At 49.4% G+C, this 20,125-nt stretch overlaps 1 protein-coding gene across 5 annotated transcripts in view; it reads right to left on the bottom strand.

The window, feature by feature from the left end:
* The window catches only part of LOC128948283 (uncharacterized), a 32,510-nt gene that overhangs the window by 6,607 nt on the left and 5,778 nt on the right, over positions 1-20,125 (bottom strand). For 2 of the 5 annotated variants that reach the window (XM_054292930.1, XM_054292929.1), the window contains exons 2-9: positions 18,928-18,982; positions 18,234-18,287; positions 9,644-9,701; positions 9,223-9,281; positions 8,022-8,165; positions 7,616-7,780; positions 6,341-6,499; positions 4,703-4,867 (exon numbers count right to left, since the gene is read on the bottom strand). In XM_054292930.1, the coding sequence (XP_054148905.1) occupies positions 4,719-4,867; positions 6,341-6,499; positions 7,616-7,780; positions 8,022-8,165; positions 9,223-9,281; positions 9,644-9,701; positions 18,234-18,287; positions 18,928-18,961 (822 nt within the window). In that variant the 5' untranslated portion in view covers positions 18,962-18,982 and the 3' untranslated portion in view covers positions 4,703-4,718. The remainder of the gene's footprint in view (positions 1-4,702; positions 4,868-6,340; positions 6,500-7,615; positions 7,781-8,021; positions 8,166-9,222; positions 9,282-9,643; positions 9,702-18,233; positions 18,288-18,927; positions 18,983-20,125) is intronic. The other 3 variants (XM_054292931.1, XM_054292933.1, XM_054292932.1) reach the window with 3 other exon arrangements.

Genomic DNA, 20,125 nt, shown 5'->3' on the forward strand with positions numbered 1-20,125 from the left:
TGATCTGTGAGCTGCAGAGCCAAGGGGTGGTCAGAAAAACCCACTCACCCTTCAACAGCCCCATCTGCCCTGTGCACAAGTCTGACAGAGAATGGAGATTGACTGTGGACTATTGTGCATTGAATGAAGTGACTCAACCGCTGAGTGCTGCTGTGCCGGACATGCTGGAACTCCAGTACGAGCTGGAGTCCAAGGCAGGAAAGTGCCTTGCCACTATAGACATTGCCAATTAATTTTTTTCCATTCCTCTGGCAGCAGAATGCAGGCCTCAGTTTGCTTTCACCTTGAGGGGCATGCAGTACACCTGAAACCAACTGCCCCAGGGGTGGTGAGACAGAGTAGAAATTTTCCAGAGCAGAAATCCATTTTGATTCAGGTGAAATGTACATCTTTGAATTAAGCCTGTAGCTTGCAAACATAGCTATTTAGTCTGACTGCCTGTTCTCACAAAAAGCCTATGCTCAGAGAAACTGCTTCAGCCAAAGCACAGATATAGAGGGGTGGGGGGGCGAGGCCTTGAACTCTGAAACAGACCTAAAGGCTGTTATGGAGAGGAGGGCAAAATGACCCATTATTTTTTTTCTGATAAAGAAAAATTAGTGGCAAATGTCACACAAAATCACTAGAATGAATATGTGTGAATCTATTGTGAAATTGCATGCATATGTATTTGAGAGGGAGATAAGGATCTGGAGTTCCCAGAGGTATGCATGTCATTTAAGGGGAACAATTCCAATTCCCACATGTGTCCAGCTGTGTAATAAACATACCGGCTTTACAACTTTCACAAAGTTGTGGAGTTTTTTGCTTCTGAAAATCAGGTGGAAGCACAGTCCCACCATCTGCCACGGACTGATCCAGGCTGCACTGGAAAAGGGTGAAGCTCCAGAACATCTGCAGTATATCGATTTTTTGGGGGAACACAGCAACAGAAGAGTTTGAGAAAGGAGAGAGGATCATCCAGATTCTGCTGGAAGCTGTCTTTGCCATCAAGAAGAGGAAAGTCAAAGGACCTGCCTGAGAGATACAGTTCCTGGGAGTGAAGTGGCAAGATGGACGGTGTCAGATTCCCACTGAGGTCATTAATAAGATCACCGTGATGTCTCCACCAACCAGCAAGAAGGAAACACAAGCTTTTCAAGGTGCCATAAGCTTTTGGAGAATGCACATTCCCAAGTACAGTCAGATTGTGATCCCTCTTTACCTGGTCACCCGCAAGAAGAACGAGTTCCAGTGGGGCCCTGAGCAGCAACAGGGCCCCCCAGGGCCTTTGCCCAGATCAAGGAGGAGATCGTTCATGCAGTAGCCCTTGGCCCAGTCAGGACAGGTCAGAGGTGAAGAACGTGCTCAACTCTGCAGCTGGGAATCATGGTCTGTCCTGGAGGCTTTGGCAGAAGCTGCCTGGAGAGACTCAGGATCGACCACTGCGATTCTGGAGCCGAAATCACAGAGGGTCCAAAGCCAACTACACTCCCACAGAGAAGGAAATCTTGGAAGTGTTTGAAGGAGTTCAAGCGGCCTCAGAGGTGATTGGCACAGAAGCACAACTCCTCCTGGCACCCCAACTGCCAGTGCTGGGGTGGATGTTTAAAGAAAAGGTTGCCACTACCCACCACAACACTGATACTACATGGAGCAAATGGATTGCTCTGATCACACAGCATGCCTGCATTGGGAATCTGAATCGCCCTGAGATTTTGAAGATAATTACAAACTGGCTGGAAGGTGAAAACTTTGGTATCACTGACAAAGAGGAGCAGGAACAAGTGACACAGGCTGAAGAAGCTCCACCGTACAACCAACTACCACCAGATGACACATGCTATGCTCTTTTCACTGACCTGATTGGTTCCTGTTACATTGTAGGGATGAACTGGAATTACTAAGCAGCTGTATGGAGCCCCACATGACAGGATGCACAAGCTACCAAAGGGGAAGGTGGATCAAGTCATCTTACTGAACTCAAGGCTGTTCAGCTGGCCCTGGACATTGCAGAAAGAGAGAAATGACCAAAGCTCTACCTTTATACCAAATTGTGGATGGTAGCCAATGCTCCATGGGGTTGGCAGGAAAGGTAGAAAAAGATGAACTGGGATGAATTGGAATTACTAAGCAGCTGTATGGAGCCCCACATGACAGGATGCACAAGCTACCAAAGGGGAAGGTGGATCAAGTCATCTTACTGAACTCAAGGCTGTTCAGCTGGCCCTGGACATTGCAGAAAGAGAGAAATGACCAAAGCTCTACCTTTATACCAAATTGTGGATGGTAGCCCATGCTCTATGGGGTTGGCAGGAAAGGTAGAAAAAGACCAACTAGCAGCATAGGGGAAAACCAATCTGGGCTGCTGATGAGTGGAAAGATATTGCCACTCAGGTAGAAGAGATAGCTGTGAAAGTCTGCCATGTAGATGCCCATGTCCCAAAGAATCAGGCTAGTGAGGAACACCAAAACAATGAGCAGGTAGATCAGGTTGCAAAGATAGGGGTCAAAGACAGATTGGCAACATGAGGGGGAGTTGTTCCTAGCTTGAAGGGCCCATAATGCCTCAGGCCATCAGGGCAGAGATGCCACCTATAAGTGGGTACAAGACCAAGGGCTGGATTTAACCATGGACAGTATTGCTCAGGTTATCCATGACTGTGAGACGTGTGCTGCCATCAAGCAGGCCAAGCAAGTGAAGCCCCTCTGGTACGGTGGGCGGTGGTCCAAGTACAAGTATGGGGAGGCCTGGCAGATTGACTCCATCACACTGCCCCAGACACGCCAGGGCAAGCGCTACGTGCTGACCATGGTGGAAGCCACCACTATATGGTTGGAAACCTACCCTGAGGTAGGTCTCACCAGCCTCAAGCCACTGCCTGTAACATCATCCTGGGCCTGGCAAAGCAAATACCATGGAGACATAGCACCCCTGAGAGAATTAAGTCGGACAATGGGACCCATTTCAAGAACAGCCTCATCAACACCTGGGCCAGGGGACATGACATTGAGTGGGTGTACTATATCCCCTACCTTGCACCAGTGGCTGGGAAAGCTGAACGGTGCAATGGCCTGCTTAAAACCATCGTAAAGGCACTGGGTGGGGGGACTTCCAAGAACTGGGAGATTAATTTAGCAAAGGCCACTTGGCTAGTGAACACTCGAGGTTCCACTAACTGAGCAGGCCCTGCCCAATCTGAGCCCTTGCAAACAACAAATGGAGATAAGGTTCCAGGGGTACATGGGAGAGCTATGCTGGGAAAAACTGTTTGGTTTAATTCTGCCTCCAGCAAAACCAGTCCCATCTGTGGAGTTGTCCTCGCCCAGGGACTAGGTTGCACCTGGTGGTTGATGCAAAAGGATGGAGAAACCCAATGCATACCTCAAGGCGGATCCTATTTTAGGGTGAACTACCCATGATGCTGTGCTTGTATCTGTATCTGCATGTACATATGTATATAATTTTAAAAAGTTTAAATTTTATGTAACATGTCGGAATGGGAAAAAATTTGAGGTGGATAATATTGAGGGCTGGGTTTTGGTTGTTTTTTTTCTTTCCTGTTCTCTCCTTATTTCTGTAGAATTTCTTCCCACTGAGTTACTAATGGGAATTGATGGCTTGAGCCAGGCAGTGAGGGGGAACTCTTGGTTTTTTTGGGAGTTTCTGTGGTGGCCGGGCGGGTGGGGCAGAGATACTGGGAGATTTTGGCTGGGGGCAGTTCCTAGTGCACTCCTGCTCCTTTGGCACTGGAGGGGACACAGGCTGGGGAGGGAATTCACCACCACTGTGAGACCCCGTCCCTGCTGCCTTCTCCTACCATGATCGTGACCCAGCAAGGAGCCTTTCTTCTGCTGCTGGGTCTCATGTACCCCTGCCCTGCCAAGACATCCCACAGGTTCCAGCTATTTGCCCTGGAGTTTTGGGGCATTCTTGTTCACTGTCCCGGGATTTTCTGCTCATCCCTGCCCTTCCAGCCTGCTCATTCCGAGAGTCCTGTTGGGGCACGGAGCTCAGCTGCCCCGGGGTTTCTGGAGCAAAGATTCTCCTCCGTCCCTCCCCGTCTGGGCCCAGTCGTCATTGCCGCGTGCTCCCCGTGCTGTGCCACAGCGCCCCCCGCAGTCCTGCAGGGATCACTGCACCTGCCCTGCCCACCGGGAACCACCACCGCCCCTGCTGGCCGTGCCCGGAACTGCACCAGAGGGGAAAGCACTGCAGCCCCAAGGCTAGGACTGGGCTCCTGCTCTGTGATCGGTGATGCTGAAGGGGCTGGAGTTCTGTGTGCCCTGTTATACACACTAGGAAAGAACTGTGGGACTGGGCTCCTTCTCTGTGATTGGTGATGCTGCAGGGGCTGGTGCTCTGTATGCCTTGTTATACACACCAGTAAAGAATGGTTACTGCTATTCCCATTCCCATAACTTTGCCTGAGAGCTCCTAATTTCAAAATTATAATAATTCAAAGGGACGAGTTTACATTCTCCATTCCAAGGGACGCTGTTCTGCCTTCCCTAGCAGACACCTGTCTTGTAAACTAAGACAAGATGTTTCAGTGCCATGGATCACAGAGTATGCTATGGATCATTTCCATGTTCCCCATGGAAGCACTGTTACCCCCCATCCCCTCTAAGGAGCTGAGGAGGAGCTCACAGGGTGGTTGCGCTGTAGAGCAGCTTTTGCCTTCAGACGGATGAAAGTCTGCCTGGCAGTGGCCCTGCTCACCTGGGTTCTTTTTCAGTTACGCTGTGCAAGGCAGAAGGACATGCTTTGCAGTCTCCAGATGTTGCCATAAATCTTTGTCCAAATTTTCAATTCCTTGGGAGAGCTGCCAAAGGTTCATAGTAAACTTGGATTCCAGGGCCTTTGCAATATCCTCCTCTTCGTTTTCTGTGATGAAAGAACAAGGTCACAGGGTCACTGGTGTTTCCTCTTGAGCAGGAGACCAGCTATCTGACACAAGCAGGCCCAAAGGCTCTGATTTAATCTCCCTGACTGAGGGTCTCTCCTCAGGGCTCACCTGTGGGTGTTTTTTCCTTCCTCTTTCCCCCTTAGAAATCCTCACCTCACAGGAATTCCAGTTGGCCATGAAGGCACAATCTGGAGATGATTTTCCCTTTACCCTCACACTTTTAGCAGGGAGGGGACAAGAAACACAGAAAAAGTTTTCATCCCTTTTCAAAATCTCATTTGTGCTTTTGGCAGCCCAATAAATAGAGCTCCAGCTTTGAAGTGGGCCACACACTTCATTCCAAGCCCACAATGACTTGAGCCAGCAGGAATTGCAGAGGTTTCCCTGGACTCTTGGGCTGCTCCTTGCCGTGGCTTTGCTGGCTGTAGCTGGAGCACAAACAGGACCCACAGTCAGGGAAGGCTGATTGTTCCTCAGCTGCCCCTGCCCTGGGGCCAGAGGCTGTTCCCAACACACTCTGTGTCCTGCCCAGGCCCAGGGGCACAGTCTGGGGCCAGCAAGGCCCACACTGGAGACTGTGCCCCAGCTGGAGACTTCCCCTTGCCAGCACCAGCTCCTGCAGGCACAGCTGCTCTCCATAGGCCCTGTGCTCACAGACACATCCAGCCTCTGCTCAGGGCAGCTCCTCTCCCTGCTGATCAGCCACCGGGAAACAAGGCTGAGCTCACGTGTGCCCCAGTGTGGGACCAGGAGTGGGGCAGCAGCAGGAGGGCAGGGGGGAAAGGGAGAGGGACAGGGACAGGACGTCATGGGGGGACTCTTAGGCAGTATCAGGCAGTGACAGAACTCCCAGCACATACCCTCTGCAAAGGTGAGGGACAGAAGAGGGACTTTGACCACCTGCACCAGCAGAGAACACTTCAGCATGCACGTGTGTGGCAGCAGCTCTCTGGCTACAGAGAGCCGCATGACTTTCCCCGGCATTGTGCTGGGAAAGGCTGTGAGAAGAACAGAGAGAAGAATGAGAAATAATTCTTATCTTCACTTGCTGCATCAGTTGTTGTGAACATGTGGAATGTGTTATGGAGATTTGTCTACCAAAGGGCGGTTTCTTAATTAGCCAATGATGATGGTGTTTGGACTGGAGGACCAATTAGGTCCACCTGTATTGTAACTGTCTATAAAAGCAATGTGTTTCTTAACAAGTATAGAATAAAGTGATTGATCAGGCTTCTGTGAATCATGAAGCCAATGCGAATTATTACCTGGCTGGAGGCCTGCAAGAACAGATGTGTTTCAGTGCCATGGATGACAGAAGCTGCTCCCCATGGAAGGACTGTCCCTCCCCATCCCTGCTGAGGTGAGCAGGAGGAGCTCACAGGGTGGTTGGCCTGTAGGGCAGCTTCTGCCTTCAGGTGGATGAAAGTCTACTTGGCAATGGCCCTGCTCACCTGGGTTCTTCTCCACTTCTGCTCTGAAAAACTCATCCCTTGTGGTCTCCAGACAATCCTGTACATCTTCTGCCAGAGTTTGAATTCTTCGGGAGAGCTGCCGAAGGTTCATATTCAACTTGGATTCCAGGGCCTTTGCAATATCCCCCTCTTCGTTTTCTGTGATGAAAGAACAAGGTCACAGGGTCACTGGTGTTTCCTCCTTGAGCAGGAGACCAGCTATCTGACACAAGCAGGCCCAAAGGCTCTGATTTAATCTCCCTGACTGAGGGTCTCTCCTCAGGGCTCACCTGTGGGTGTTTTTTCCTTCCTCTTTCCCCCTTAGAAATCCTCACCTCACAGGAATTCCAGTTGGCCATGAAGGCACAATCTGGAGATGATTTTCCCTTTACCCTCACACTTTTAGCAGGGCGGGGACGAGAAACACAGAACAAGTTTTCATCCCTTTTCAGAATCTCATTTGTGCTTTTGGCAGCCCAATAAATAGAGCTCCAGCTTTGAAGTGGGCCACACACTTCATTCCAAGCCCACAATGACTTGAGCCAGCAGGAATTGCAGAGGTTTCCCTGGACTCTTGGGCTGCTCCTTGCCGTGGCTTTGCTGGCTGTAGCTGGAGCACAAACAGGACCCACAGTCAGGGAAGGCTGATTGTTCCTCAGCTGCCCCTGCCCTGGGGCCAGAGGCTGTTCCCAACACACTCTGTGTCCTGCCCAGGCCCAGGGGCACAGTCTGGGGCCAGCAAGGCCCACACTGGAGACTGTGCCCCAGCTGAGCCTTCCCCTTGCCAGCACCAGCTCCTGCAGGCACAGCTGCTCTCCATAGGCCCTGTGCTCACAGACACATCCAGCCTCTGCTCAGGGCAGCTCCTCTCCCTGCTGATCAGCCACCGGGAAACAAGGCTGAGCTCACGTGTGCCCCAGTGTGGGACCAGGAGTGGGGGAGCAGCAGGAGGGCAGGGGGGGAAGGGAGAGAGATGGGGACAGGACTCCAAGGGGGGACCCTTAGCAAGTATCAGGCAGTGACAGAACTCCCAGCACACACCCCATGCAAAGGTGAGGGACAAAAGAGGGACTCAGACCACCTGCATCTGCAGAGAACACTTCAGGATGGAGGTGTTTCAGTGCCATGGGTCACAGAAGCTGCTCCCCATGGAAGGGCTGTCCCTCCCCATCCCCTCTGAGGAGCTGAGAAGAAGGAGCTCACAGGATTGATGGCCTGTAGAGCAGCATTTGTCCTCAGATGGATGAAGGTCTGCTTGGCAATGGCCATGCTCACCTTTGCTCATCTCCAGGTATGCTCTGAGAAGCCTAAGCTCATGCTTTATGGCTGCTGGCCATTCCTCTACATCTTCTGCCAGAGTTTGAATTCTTCGGGAGAGCTGCCGAAGGTTCATATTCAACATGGAGTTCAGGACCCTTGCAATTCCCTGCTTTTTGTTTCCTGAGATGAAAGAACAAGGTCACAGGGTCACTGGTGTTTCCTCCTTGAGCAGGAGACCAGCTATCTGACACAAGCAGGCCCAAAGGCTCTGATTTAACCTCCCTGCTGCTCCCCATTGAAGGACTGTCCCTCTCCATCCCCTCTAAGGAGCTGAGCAGGAGGAGCTCACATGGTGGTTGGCCTGTAGAGCAGCTTTTGCCTTCAGATGGATGAAAGTCTGCTTGGCAATGGCCCTGCTCACCTGGGATCTTCTCCAGCTCTGCTGCGATCTCCTGTAATTCTTTGAAATCTTCATGCAGAGCTTCCATTTTATTGTTGAGGTCCTGGAACGCCTTGTCCACTTCGGATTCCAGGGCCTTGTTGATCTTCTCCCTCTCCCTCTTTCCTGTATGAAATGACTGGTGTTAGTGGGAAACTGACATTTCTCCCTTGAGTGGGAGTCCACCCATTCTCTCTGAGGATGCTCATATCCTCTTTTCTAAAGTCTCTTCTTGAGAGTCTTTTCTTAGATCTTTCTGTAGGTTGGTTTTTTCTTCCACTCTGGAGAAATAATCACTTCAGAGGAATTAGCCACTGTGCTCAAGGTGCAATTCAGAAACAGATTCTTTTTTTTGCCTAATTTCTTTATTCAGAGGACAAACAAAAAGCTCAGACTTAGTTCCCTCATGTCCTGCCTGTTTATCAATTTGTTTTCTCCAGACCTCTTTTTCTTAGATCATCCTTTCTAACTCAGCAGCCTTGGAAATGAATTCACTCATCCCTGAAAAACAGAGATGTGGAATTCACAGGCTGATGCACCTGTGGGCACCACATACCACGATCCTGGCTTTCAAATCCTATTCCAACACGAGTTTGGTGTGGGAAGAAACCTTGGCCTCCCTACTGTAGCCCCAGTTTTCTTCCTGACATGGAGACTTTCTCTCTAACAGCTTTTGCCTGTTGAAAGGAGTCTTGACACCACTTAGAGTCCTTCTAAACATGGGTTTGGAGCTCCAGTGCTGCTGGTGAGGAATACTGGGAGGAACCCCATGGCCTCCTCACTGCCCAAAGGCCTGGACAAGGGGGAGAGCCCAGGCCATGCTAAATTCCAAGTGTACCTTGAGGGAATGACATTCCTCTGCCAGCATCCCAGCTAGAAAGGGCAGGGGCAGGAGAACAACTGGCCTTAGAATCCAGGGGGTGGGATCCAGCAGGGGTCACGCTGTGCTGGTCTGTGCTGGGAAAAGCCCACTGCAGAGACATCTGCATCCTGGGATCCCAGGGTCCTGGGCAGCTGCATGGGGATGGGTATGTAACAAAGGACTGGCTGGGGGCCTTTAGAAATGGGAATTTATGGACAGGTGGGACTGCTTGATCTGACTGCACCAGGCCCTCACCTCTGGATCTCCTTCCTGTTGGCAGGGTTCAGTTTACAGGTAGAGTGGGCAAGGACCGGCACTCACCTGCACAGAAAGGCTTCTCCCTTTGGTCCCTGTCGCTAAACCCAGGGTTAGATTTCTCCCTTCCTGTTCAAAGAAAGGAAAGGAAATCCCAGAAGGGATGTGCTATGTCTTTAAATTGTTACCAATTGCCAGGAACACCCCTTGCTATAGAGTAGGATGTGTCCCTGGTCAAAGAAGGTCCTCCTTCTGACAAACTGATCCCAGCCCAAAGGCCAGGCCTTCTGCTGTGCTCTGGAAGGTGTTCTGCAGGCAACATGCTCAGGGGAGAGACCTCCACTGGCCTCAGGGATAACACATCCCATCCCATCCCCTCCCATCCCCTCCCATCCCATCCCATCCCATCCCATCCCATCCCATCCCATCCCATCTCCCAGGGGTTCACAAGGATGGCCACAGACAAGAGGAATAGGATCCAGCACACTTACTTGATCCCTTGAATATAATTTCTATCCATTCCTTAGCTGTATCCCATGCTGTTTCTGGACATCAGGTACATATGAAAATAAAATCAAAAAGAAAACCAGGACATTTAACAAAGGCCTTTCCCCAAGGAACTCCAGGACTGCACTGAGCAGGTTCTGGGACAGAACACAGTATCCCACAGCTGGCCCAGGAGCCCCACAGCAGTGCTGGGGGGTTCCTGACCCTGAGGCCCACTGAGGCTCTCCTGGGCCAGGGAGCTGCCTCAGCTGCCACAGCACTCAGGCACCACACAGGTGTCCCAGTCCCACCAGAGCACAGCCACCCACGAGAGGGTGGGTGAGACTCTTCTGCCTCACACCAGGAGTGGAGAGGAATCTCCCAGGTCCTTCACTGTCCCTTGGCACATTCATTTCAGCCTGACCCTCAAAGCCCTGCTCAGCAACACCCCATGTGTGGAATCCTCTGAATCCCCACCCCTCACTAGGAGGGAAGCTAATCAAAAAACATCTAGTTTAAAGACCAAAGACTCCAAACACTGATTGCTCCCCAGCTGGAGTTCCTATGTTCATGTTAGCACATCTATTTCCTCTTCAGAGGACAGTGATACCTCAGATTCAGACAGTGAATTTCAGGATCAATGGGCAAAAGTCCAAAGAGAAGCAGCTTTGGACAGTAATTGAGATTTTGCTCAAAACCTAAGTCCTAGCTGCCCCAGCTATATACAAAAGAGGGAGATTGCCTAAATGGGAATCTATTCCATAAAAGAAACTTAAAGATCTATGCAAAGCATCTAAAGATTATAGACGTAAATCTCCATATTTTAAATATGTATTACAAGTAACTTTCTCAGCTCATGTGCTTGTCGCCCATGATCTTCGTTATGTTATGTCCCTCCTCCTATCACCTACAGAGCTTCTTCTGTGGGAATCAATTTGGAAAAAATAAGTAAAAGCATTAATAAAAATTTTCAAAACTGAGGATGGGTGAGCTCATTTTACAGTAGAGCACTTGAATGGGGAAGGACCATATGAAAATCCACAAGACCAAGCCCTAAATCTACCCCCAGCTGTTCTAGAGGACGTTAAAAATGCTGCCCAGAATGCTTTATTCTAAACAAGGGATGGCACCATCCCACAACAAAGTTTCACTGACATTTGTCCCAGCATTGGTGAGACATTTATTGAATTCACAGACAGACTAAAAGATACTATTGATAAACAAGTCAACTGCCCAAGGGCTAGAGAAGAGCTGCTCAGTAAACTAGCAGTGTCCAATGTGAACGAGGAATGCAAAAAAAATTATAAGAGCACTCCCTCCAGACCCTGAATCCATCATTCAGCAAATGGTGGAAGCCTGTACCCGTCTCACAACTACAGAACATATGGTAGCCCTGGCAGCCAGCAAACAAGCAGCTGAAGTCTTTCTGGCACAAAATAGACAAAATATGAGATAAGTGTAGGGAACAAGGCCACCTCAAGGTGGAATGTGACAAAGATTTTTGCAGAGACATCCCTCCACTGGTTGTTCCCTCGGCTGCACGCTTAGACTGTAAAGAACATTCTAAACACCGTCCCTAGTTTCAGTACCACAAGCAGATCAGCATCAGCTGTCTCAACAGCAACACCAGGGAAACTTCCAGCAAAGTGCAGGGTGACCCTGTGCAATGACACCAAATGCCAAGGTGTTCTGTCCCTCTTCCCCACCACCCCGGAAAGTCAGGGCACCAAAGGACTGTGACAACAAGAAAGAGAACCAACTCTCCAAGACCTCCTAATACATTCAGGCAAAAACACACCGCACGCTCGCTGGTAAGGGCCCTTTCCATCCAGTTTGAGGATGAGGCAAGCTACCGAATTCCAGCTGGTGAATCTGGACCTTCTGATGGACCAAGGGACATTTTAATCATAGGGGATTCCATTAATAGACCAGTTTACAAGTACTTCCAGAAGTCCAAACTGTGGGACCAAGGGATGAAATTACTGTGACCGTCTCATTTGTAGACCCATCTTGGTATTTATCTAAGGGCACACCCATAGTCCAAGGTTTCCTCATACTCAAATGGACTGACATTATGCCAAAAAACCCCAAAGTTTTTTGGGCAGAGATTGTGGGCCAAGACAGACATCTGATAGAGTGTGGCTTGTTTAACAAAGGGGACAAAGTTTATCTTACAGGTGCAGCAGATACCAGAAAGGACATGACCAACATTGCCCACTCCGATGGCCACAGGACTGGGAACTGGTGCCAGCCAATCGAGACATCTCTGGGACTGGAGGAGCTGCCACCTCTATGCGGAGCAAACAGACAATTCTTATTGAAGGACCTGAGGGTCAGGTGGCCACAGTAAGACCTTTTGTGGTAAGGGCACCTTTTACCTTATGGAGCAGAGACCTGTTGTCTCAGTGGGGAGCAAGGCTAGAAATCCCCTCACCACCACAGGTGACATGGTTTGACAGGAAGTAGGTTTTCTGGGATGCTGTAGTCACACCAATGGGTGATCAGATTTGAATATTGGCACCTGGTTTGGCCACTGGTGCATTGGATATGCCTCTGAGAACACAGGGGTTAAAAGCAGAGCTCTCCCCTGGGAAGCTCTCTTGGGTTTCCTGCCGGAAAAGAGTTCGAATCTCTCCCCGTCCCAGCTGCTGGCTGGGCTGGGGGAGGGGAAGCCATGCAGCCGTGATGTAGGCCGGGCCTTCGGGAGATGGAGGGGGGGAGAGAGAGAGAGAGAGAGAGAGACAGAGAGAGATGGTGCCTGGGACTGGACTGTTACCTAGAAATTTGATATCATGTGCTGCCAGCACAGCCCGGCCTGTGGGGGGGGAGGGTGCACCGAGAAGGAGTCTGGCCACTTGTAGGAGCTTTTTAAACCCTTCCTAGAAGAGAGATAAGAGTGAAAGACGAAGAAGGAAATGGGCAAGTGCTGAAGGTCTGAGCAAGGGAGACATGTGAAAAGAATAGAGAAGAACCTTGGGTGGGAAAAGATGATGGAGGATGATGGAGTGGCTTTTATGCTGGACTCTTTTTGTCTAGCCATGGACAGAACCATGTTTCCTTGTGATACAGAGACTGCATCCAGCGGGGGCAATGCCCCGGAACCAAGAGAGTTCAGTGTTGATGCCCCTCAGCCCCCTGGGGAATAATTGGGGGGGGGGGACAGGTGTCCCGAGGGAGACACTGTGCCCTTTTTGGAATGGCACAAAGCATCCTTAAAAGATGACCCTAGAAGCAGCTCTGGTCCGTGTTCAGTGGGGAGAGCACTGGACATGAAAGGAAGAGGTCACCATGGCACAAGAAGGACTTCTTTCCTCTTGATGAACTGAGGATTGATTGTCTAAAGGGTGGTGCTGGAACAAGAGTTGGTGATTTTCGGGGATGGATGGACGTATTGGAAATCTAGTGGGGAGGAGGAGGAAATGTATTTGCAAGGTTTTCATTTTCCTGTGTGTGTTCCTTTTTATATATAGTTGTAGTGTAGTTAATAAAGTTTTGTTTTCTTTATTTCTAAGCAGGAGCCTGCTTTGCTTATTCCTGGTCACATCTCACAGCAGACATCAGGGAGAGTGTATTTTCATGGGGGCACTGGCACTGCGCCAGTGTCAAACCATGACAACAGGATTTCAAGCTGGGGCCGCTGTGGAGCGCCCTGCCACACTGCTCACATGGAAAACTGATGAACCAGTATGGGTTGATCAGTGGCCCCTTTCAGAAGTAAAGTGAAAGGCACTTGAATTCCTCGTGCAGGAGCAGTTTTCCAAAGGCCACATAGTACCATCCATTAACCTTTGGAACACCCCTGTCTTTGTCATTTGTAAACCAGTCAAAGACAAGTGGAGGCTCCTGCAAGACCTCAGGAAAGTCAATGAAGTAATTGAAGACACAGGCCCTCTGCAACCCGGCCTACCCTCACCCTAAATGCTCCTGAGAGATTGAAAATTGGCAGTCATTGATATAAGAGATTGCTTTTTTAATATCCCCCTCCATCCCAGAGATGCCCCAAAGATTTGCATTTTCCATGCCATCAATTAATAGACAAGCCTCTCTCAAAAGCTATCAATGGGAAGCTCTTCCCTAAACACTGTAAAGTTCACCAGCTATCTGTCAAAGGCTTGTTGGTTGCATTCTCTCGCCCATTCAAGAAAACTTCCTGATGCCATAATTTTTCACTCTATGGATGTCATTTTAATATGCACTGAGACTGACCACTATTGAGAGACTTCTCAAAAAGACTATTCAAGCCATTGAAAGAGCAGGATTTGAAATTGCTACAGAGATGATTCCGCACATCTGCCCATGGACCTACCTAGGACTGTGGATCAGCAAAAGCACCATCGTACCCCAGCAGCTCACCATCATGGACAACCTGAGAACCCTGAGGGACTTTCATCAGCTATGTGGGAGCATCAAATGGGTTTGTCCACTGCTGAGGACCTTGCACCCCTTTTCAAACTCCTGAGAGGCTGTAATGACCTCGACTCACCACAAACAATCACACTGGAAGCCCTGGTAGTGATCCAAAAGGTATCAGAGGCATAGTCCACGAGACAAGCCCACCATGCTGACCCTACCCTGCCTCGTCAATTTGTCATCTTGGGTAAGTCACCCAAGTTTCATGGGCTCATTTTCCAGTGGGATCCCACTCTGAAGGATCAGCTTTTAATCACAAAGTGCATGTTCCGATCACACCAATCACATAAGATTAAGACAATCACTACACCCCAGGAGCTGATAGCTCAGCTCATTATAAAAGCCAGATCATGCCTCAAAACCCTAGCAGGGTGTGAGTTCAATACATTTACCTCCCAATGACATCAGGTGAACTGGAAGCTTTGCTCCAGACCAATGAACACCTCCAGTTTGCTCTTGACAGCTACCCAGGTCAAATCTATATCAGCCTACAGAAATATAAACTATATAATGATTGTTTTAATTTGGTCCCAAAATCATTAAAGAGTTGTACTCCTTTAAAGGCACAGACTGTTTTTACTGATGGCTCCAGAAAATTCCGTAAATCATCACTCGGAAAAATTCTGACACTCAGGAGTGGGAGTCTGATGTTCAGATTGTTCAGGGATCCCCACTAATTGCAGAATTAGCAGCCGTTCTCAGAATCTTTGAGAAGATCAAACAATCCTTGAATCTGGTTACTGATTCGGCTTATGTTGCTGGAATAGCTGAAAGAGCAGAACATTCCTTGTTGAAGGAAGTGCCAAATCCAGATTTATACAGCTTGCTTTCAAAGTTAACATACCTTCTCTCCCACTGAGAGCAAACATATCACATTAGGCATATGAGGTCACACACTGATCTCCCAGGACTGATTACAGAAGGCAATTGGAGAGCAGATATCTTAGCCATGGCATTGCAGACCACCCTACCACACATTTTTAATCAGGCTAAATTGAGCCACTCATTTTTTCACCAAAATGCACCAGCCCTTGTCCCTGTGTTTAAAACCACAAGGGAACAGGTGAGAGCAATTGTGGGCTCCTGCCCCAGCTGCCAGGAATTTGCTTTGCCTTCCATGGGGGCTGGGATTAACCCCCGATGCCTCAAAAGTTTACAATTGTAGCAAACAGATATTATAGACCATGCACCCTTTGGGAGACAGGAATATATTCATGTGTCCATAGATACATTCTCCAGGGCTACATTCGCATCTGCCCACACAGGAGAAAAGGCCAAAGATGTTATCAAACATTTTCTTCTAGTGCCTTCCATCCTAGGCATTCTGCAAGCCATCAAAACATATAATGGTCCTGCTTACCCCTCCAAAAATTTCCAAAAATTCTTAGATCAATGGTGGGTGAAACACACCACTGGCATATCCCATTCCCCAACGGGGCAATCTGTTGTAGACAGGGCTCACTGTACACTCAAGAGAGTCCTTGATCAGCAGCATAGGGGAGTTGAAACACTACCAAATGTAGAAAGATTATGTAAGGCTCTTTATGTCATCAGTTTTCTTAATAATTCATTCATGGAGCCAAACCCCTCCATTGTCCAGCCCGTCTCAAAGTGCCTTGAGCTCAGCTCACAGAGAAACCCCCTGTGCTGACCAAAGACCCCAAATCTAAGTGAATAATGGGCCCATTCCCATTAGTAACTTGGGGCAGAGGCTATGCTTGTGTGTCCACAGAATCTGGCCCAAGGTGGATTCCCAGCAAGAATGTCATGCTGTTCATCGAATCGGCAAGTGCAGCTCCCAGAGACACTTCCCTGGAACTCCAGAAACAGCATAGAGATCAAGCTCGGTAGGTGTGGAGGAGAAGAAGGAAAAAGACCGTAAACGCAGATGTTTGTCACAGAGGAAGATGACTCTCCACTGCTCCAGACAATCATAAGACTCTCTGTTGCATTTTATTTGCTCTTTTTTTTTTGCACTGTTACCCCTCTTTAGCTGGTTTTACTCTCTTGAGCTTGTTGCACTGTTACCCCCTCTTGTTTTCCCACCCCTTTTCTACTCAGTGAAAACTGAGGGGATAAGAAGAGAAGATTTGAGGGACTGTTAAAATTATATAAGTCTGAAAATCCATTTTTTCAAACTCACAGATCAACTCATCACCCCCAAGCATCCTTCCATGTTTCTGGCAGCAGGGAATCCCCAACTATTCCAGACAGGATTTTGGATGCTGCTCGCCTTTCCATCACCTGGTGCGTGGATTGTCCTTTAGCCCAGTCAGAGCATCTGGGTCACACTAGCCAAGACTTTACAGCAAGACAATCTATGCCTGTCCATGGGTAGCGTGGACAACCCCCTGTTGACGTGCCTGGTAGGGGCTCCTTTAGCAACAAATGAAAACCCATATACAGATAAGAACCCAATCTGGCAGACACTTGGGACGGGTGGACCTACCTCGAGCACCAGAGGAACCCCAAGAATTAGAGCTGTTAGGGTCCTCTAAAGCTCATTACTGTGTCCAATTTCAGTATCAACCTCCCGATCAACACTTGACCTACCTTGAACTTATTAAGTCTACCCACAGGGAAGATGCAACCCAATTTAATAAAAATTATACCCCTCCAAATTGGTGCAATTAGACCAGTTCCACACTTTCTTCATCCTCACTCTATCCCAAAGTGCTGCTCTGGGGAGTGTTCCTTATCTCTGGAGACCAAGTATGGGCCAGGCTCCCCTCACACCTTCAAGGGAGTCCCGGCAGCCTTGGCCTGCTCACTACCTTCACCCCAAACATAACTTTACTCCAAAATTGGAAACAAAAAAAGAAATTAGCACGCCAAAAGAGATCATATACTGAATTTGATGAAAACTGCCACAGCCAAGTTTACAATTGGAACAAAGAGAGCCGTGGTCTCACCTTTTTTACCTTGGGGGGACACAGCAGAGGCTCTCAGTGAGCTTTCCCACCTAGAGTGTTGGCAGAGTAAGCACGCAAACGCTACCTCCACTGCAGTCAGTGACCTGACCGCACGCAATATTGCAAAATCAAGCAGCAATAGACTTTTTACTGCTTGCCCATGGACATAGCCGCCAAGACTTTGAAAGGATGTGCTGCCTCAACCTTTCTTCATACTCAAAATCTACCCGTGCAAGTATCCAGAAGCTGAGGGAACAAATAAAGGACTTAAAGGTGAAAAAGAACCCAGATTGGATCAATGAACTTTTCTGATAATGGGGGTTGACGAGATGGGTTTCATCTTTTGTTAAAGAAATTTGTTAGATTGTAATAATTGTTTTTATCATTTTACACATTTCCCTGTTTATTTAAGTGTCTGTAGAAGTCCATTGGGGAAGTCTTCATTGTAAGAAAAAACAGGGGAGTTGTGGAATCCTCTGAATCCTTCCCCCTCACGGAAATCCCCAGAGCATTGCCTTGGAGAGACTTACCATAGAGTTTTCCCCACCTAGGAAAGGAAGGACAGAAAGGACTTCCCCATGGACTCCTGCTTAACACTGATGCTTCCCACTTCCCCGTATGTCCCAACTTCCCCTGGTTTCTCCTTTCCCTGTTTCCTCATTGGTTGTGGTACCCCTGGTGGCTGGCCCTGTCTTCCCTTAAGGCCAATGCCCTTCACCCTGCCCTTTGTACCACCCCCATGCCCTCCCATACTTAAGAGTGTGCACAGCACAGGGCCAGGTCTTTTTGCCCCTGGTTTCCCTTCAGTGTGCCACAATAAGTCTCGCTAGAACTGACCATACAAAAAGGCCCTTCTGCCTCTCTTTGCTGAGCTAGTGGTGGTGAGTGTGGTGTGTGGACTTGACTGCTTTGCCTGAATGCTAACCCAAGTGGCCTTTCCACAGGAGATGCTTATTGGGAACAGATATAGGTAGCAGCAACCACCATCTAAACCCATGCCACTACACACCTGCTAGAGTAGGATGTGTCTCTGGTCAAAGAAGGTCACCCCTCTGACCAAACTGACCCCACCCCAAAGGCCAGGCCTTCTGCTGGGCTCTGGAAGGGGTTCTGCAAGCAACGTGCTCAGGGGAGAGACCTCCACTGGCCTCACTTCTCTCAGGGTTAACACATCCCATCCCACCCCATCCCATCCCACCCCATCCCATCCTTTCCCAAGGGTTCCCAAGGATGGCCACAGACAAGAGGAATGGGATCCAGCACACTTACTGATTGTGTTGATTATGCATTCTATCAATTCCTTAGCTGTATCCCATGCTGTTTCTGGACATCAGGTACATATGAAAATAAAATCAAAGAGAAAACAAGGACATTTAACAAGCACCTTTCCCCAGAGAACTCCAGGACTGCACTGAGCAGGTTCTGGGACAGAACACAGTATCCCACAGCTGGCCCAGGAGCCCCACAACAGTGCTGCGGGGTTCCTGACCCTTGGGCCCACTGAGGCTCTCCTGGGCCAGGGAGCTGCCTCAGTTGGCACAGCACTCAGGCCCTACACAGGTGCCCCAGTCCCACCAGAGCACAGCCACCCACGAGAGGGTGAGACTCTTCTTCCTCACACCAGGAGTGGAGAGAGACCTCCCAGGTCCCTTCACTGTCCCTTGGCACATTCATTTCAAACTGACCATCAAAGCCCTGCTCAGCAACACCCCCTGCTAGTGTAGGACACGTCCTTCGTCAAAGGAGGTCACCCCTCTGACCAAACTGATCTCAGCCCAAAGGCCAGGCCTTCTGCTGTGCTCTGGAAGGGGTTCTGCAAGCAACGTGCTCAGTGGAGAGACCTCCACTGACCTCACTTCTCTCAGGGATAACACATCCCACCCCATCCCATCCCAAAGGTTCCCAGGATGGCCACAGACAAGAGCAATGGGATCCATGAGTCCATTCCTACTTATGGACCTACCTGAGTCTCCTTGGGAATGCTTCGAGTAGCTCATCTCTTCTAGCCAGTGCTTTGCCTGAAAAGAAAAAGAAAAATGAAAAAAAAGGAAGCTTCACTACAATATCTCCCTACGGATTTAAAAAGGGCATTTCAGAGCGTTTTGGGGACACATATGTCCCTTATACTACTCAAACCTCTGATCTGCTCCGGATTTTTTAATTTACTGATTTTTCCTTCCATCACTGTCTAAACAAGTAATACAATTCTCAGCAAAAAAATTAGCTGTGTCCTCATTTCTTGTTACCTGTGTCCTTTTTTCAATATTCACTCTGCAATGCAAGGGAAAAGAGGGTCAAAATCTCTGTGGTGAGCGCAGCACTGGAGAAGATAATGCAGTTAATAAGAAGTTCTGTTGTACAAAACTTCTCTCACTCCCCCTCCTCAACTGGACAGGAGGAAAAAATACAACTGAAGAGCTCACATAAAGCCTGGGACATCCCTCTCCAGCTGCTACCATGAGCAAACCAGACACGACTTGGGGACGATTGCTTTGCTTTCTCAGCAATTCCCAATACAGCAGCAAGCTGGGTAACAAAGACAAAACTGAAACCACCTCAATCCCACTCTCTCCTCTCCTGGCTGTGAACACACCTGGTGCAGGTGGCTGGGGCAGCTGCAGTGCCTGATGCAAGCTGAGCTCCAGGTGGGAGGCCGAGACAAGAGCTCATGAACTGCCAACAGAGCCCAGCAAAGGGCACCAAGAGTGGTGGCGCCACTGGGGAAGGGACACCGAGAAACCCAGCAGGAGCTGAAGGCCCGGGAGGAAGAGCCAGACTCGAGCCTTGGGCATGCAGACTGTGAGGGGATAAAACTGAGGGGCTCCCTTGCTGGGGGAACAGTTCAGGCTGTTCCTGTGTCACTGCACTGGGAATAAATGGCTTTATGGAATCAGACAGCTGAGACTGCTCTGGGAAACCTGGGCTGGAACCAGGGAGGACACAGGGGCTGGGTGTGGGGAGTCCAGCAGGGCCCATTGGGGCCCTGCAGCCACTGCTGTGGAGGGGCTTCAGTCCCAGCACTGAACACCTCTGGTGGCTGGAGTGTGATGGCCAGAGAGCCTTGGGAAGGGTCAGACTGAGAAGTTTCCTCAATATCCTCTTCTGTAAGCTGGCTGCAGAAAGCAGGGCCCTGCTGACCCTTCCAACAAAGCCACCTGTCC

The sequence above is a fragment of the Melozone crissalis genome, unplaced genomic scaffold (assembly GCF_028551555.1).
Source record: "Melozone crissalis strain CALT ecotype California unplaced genomic scaffold, PUWL_Pcris_2 ptg000120l_1, whole genome shotgun sequence".
NCBI lineage: Eukaryota > Metazoa > Chordata > Aves > Passeriformes > Passerellidae > Melozone > Melozone crissalis.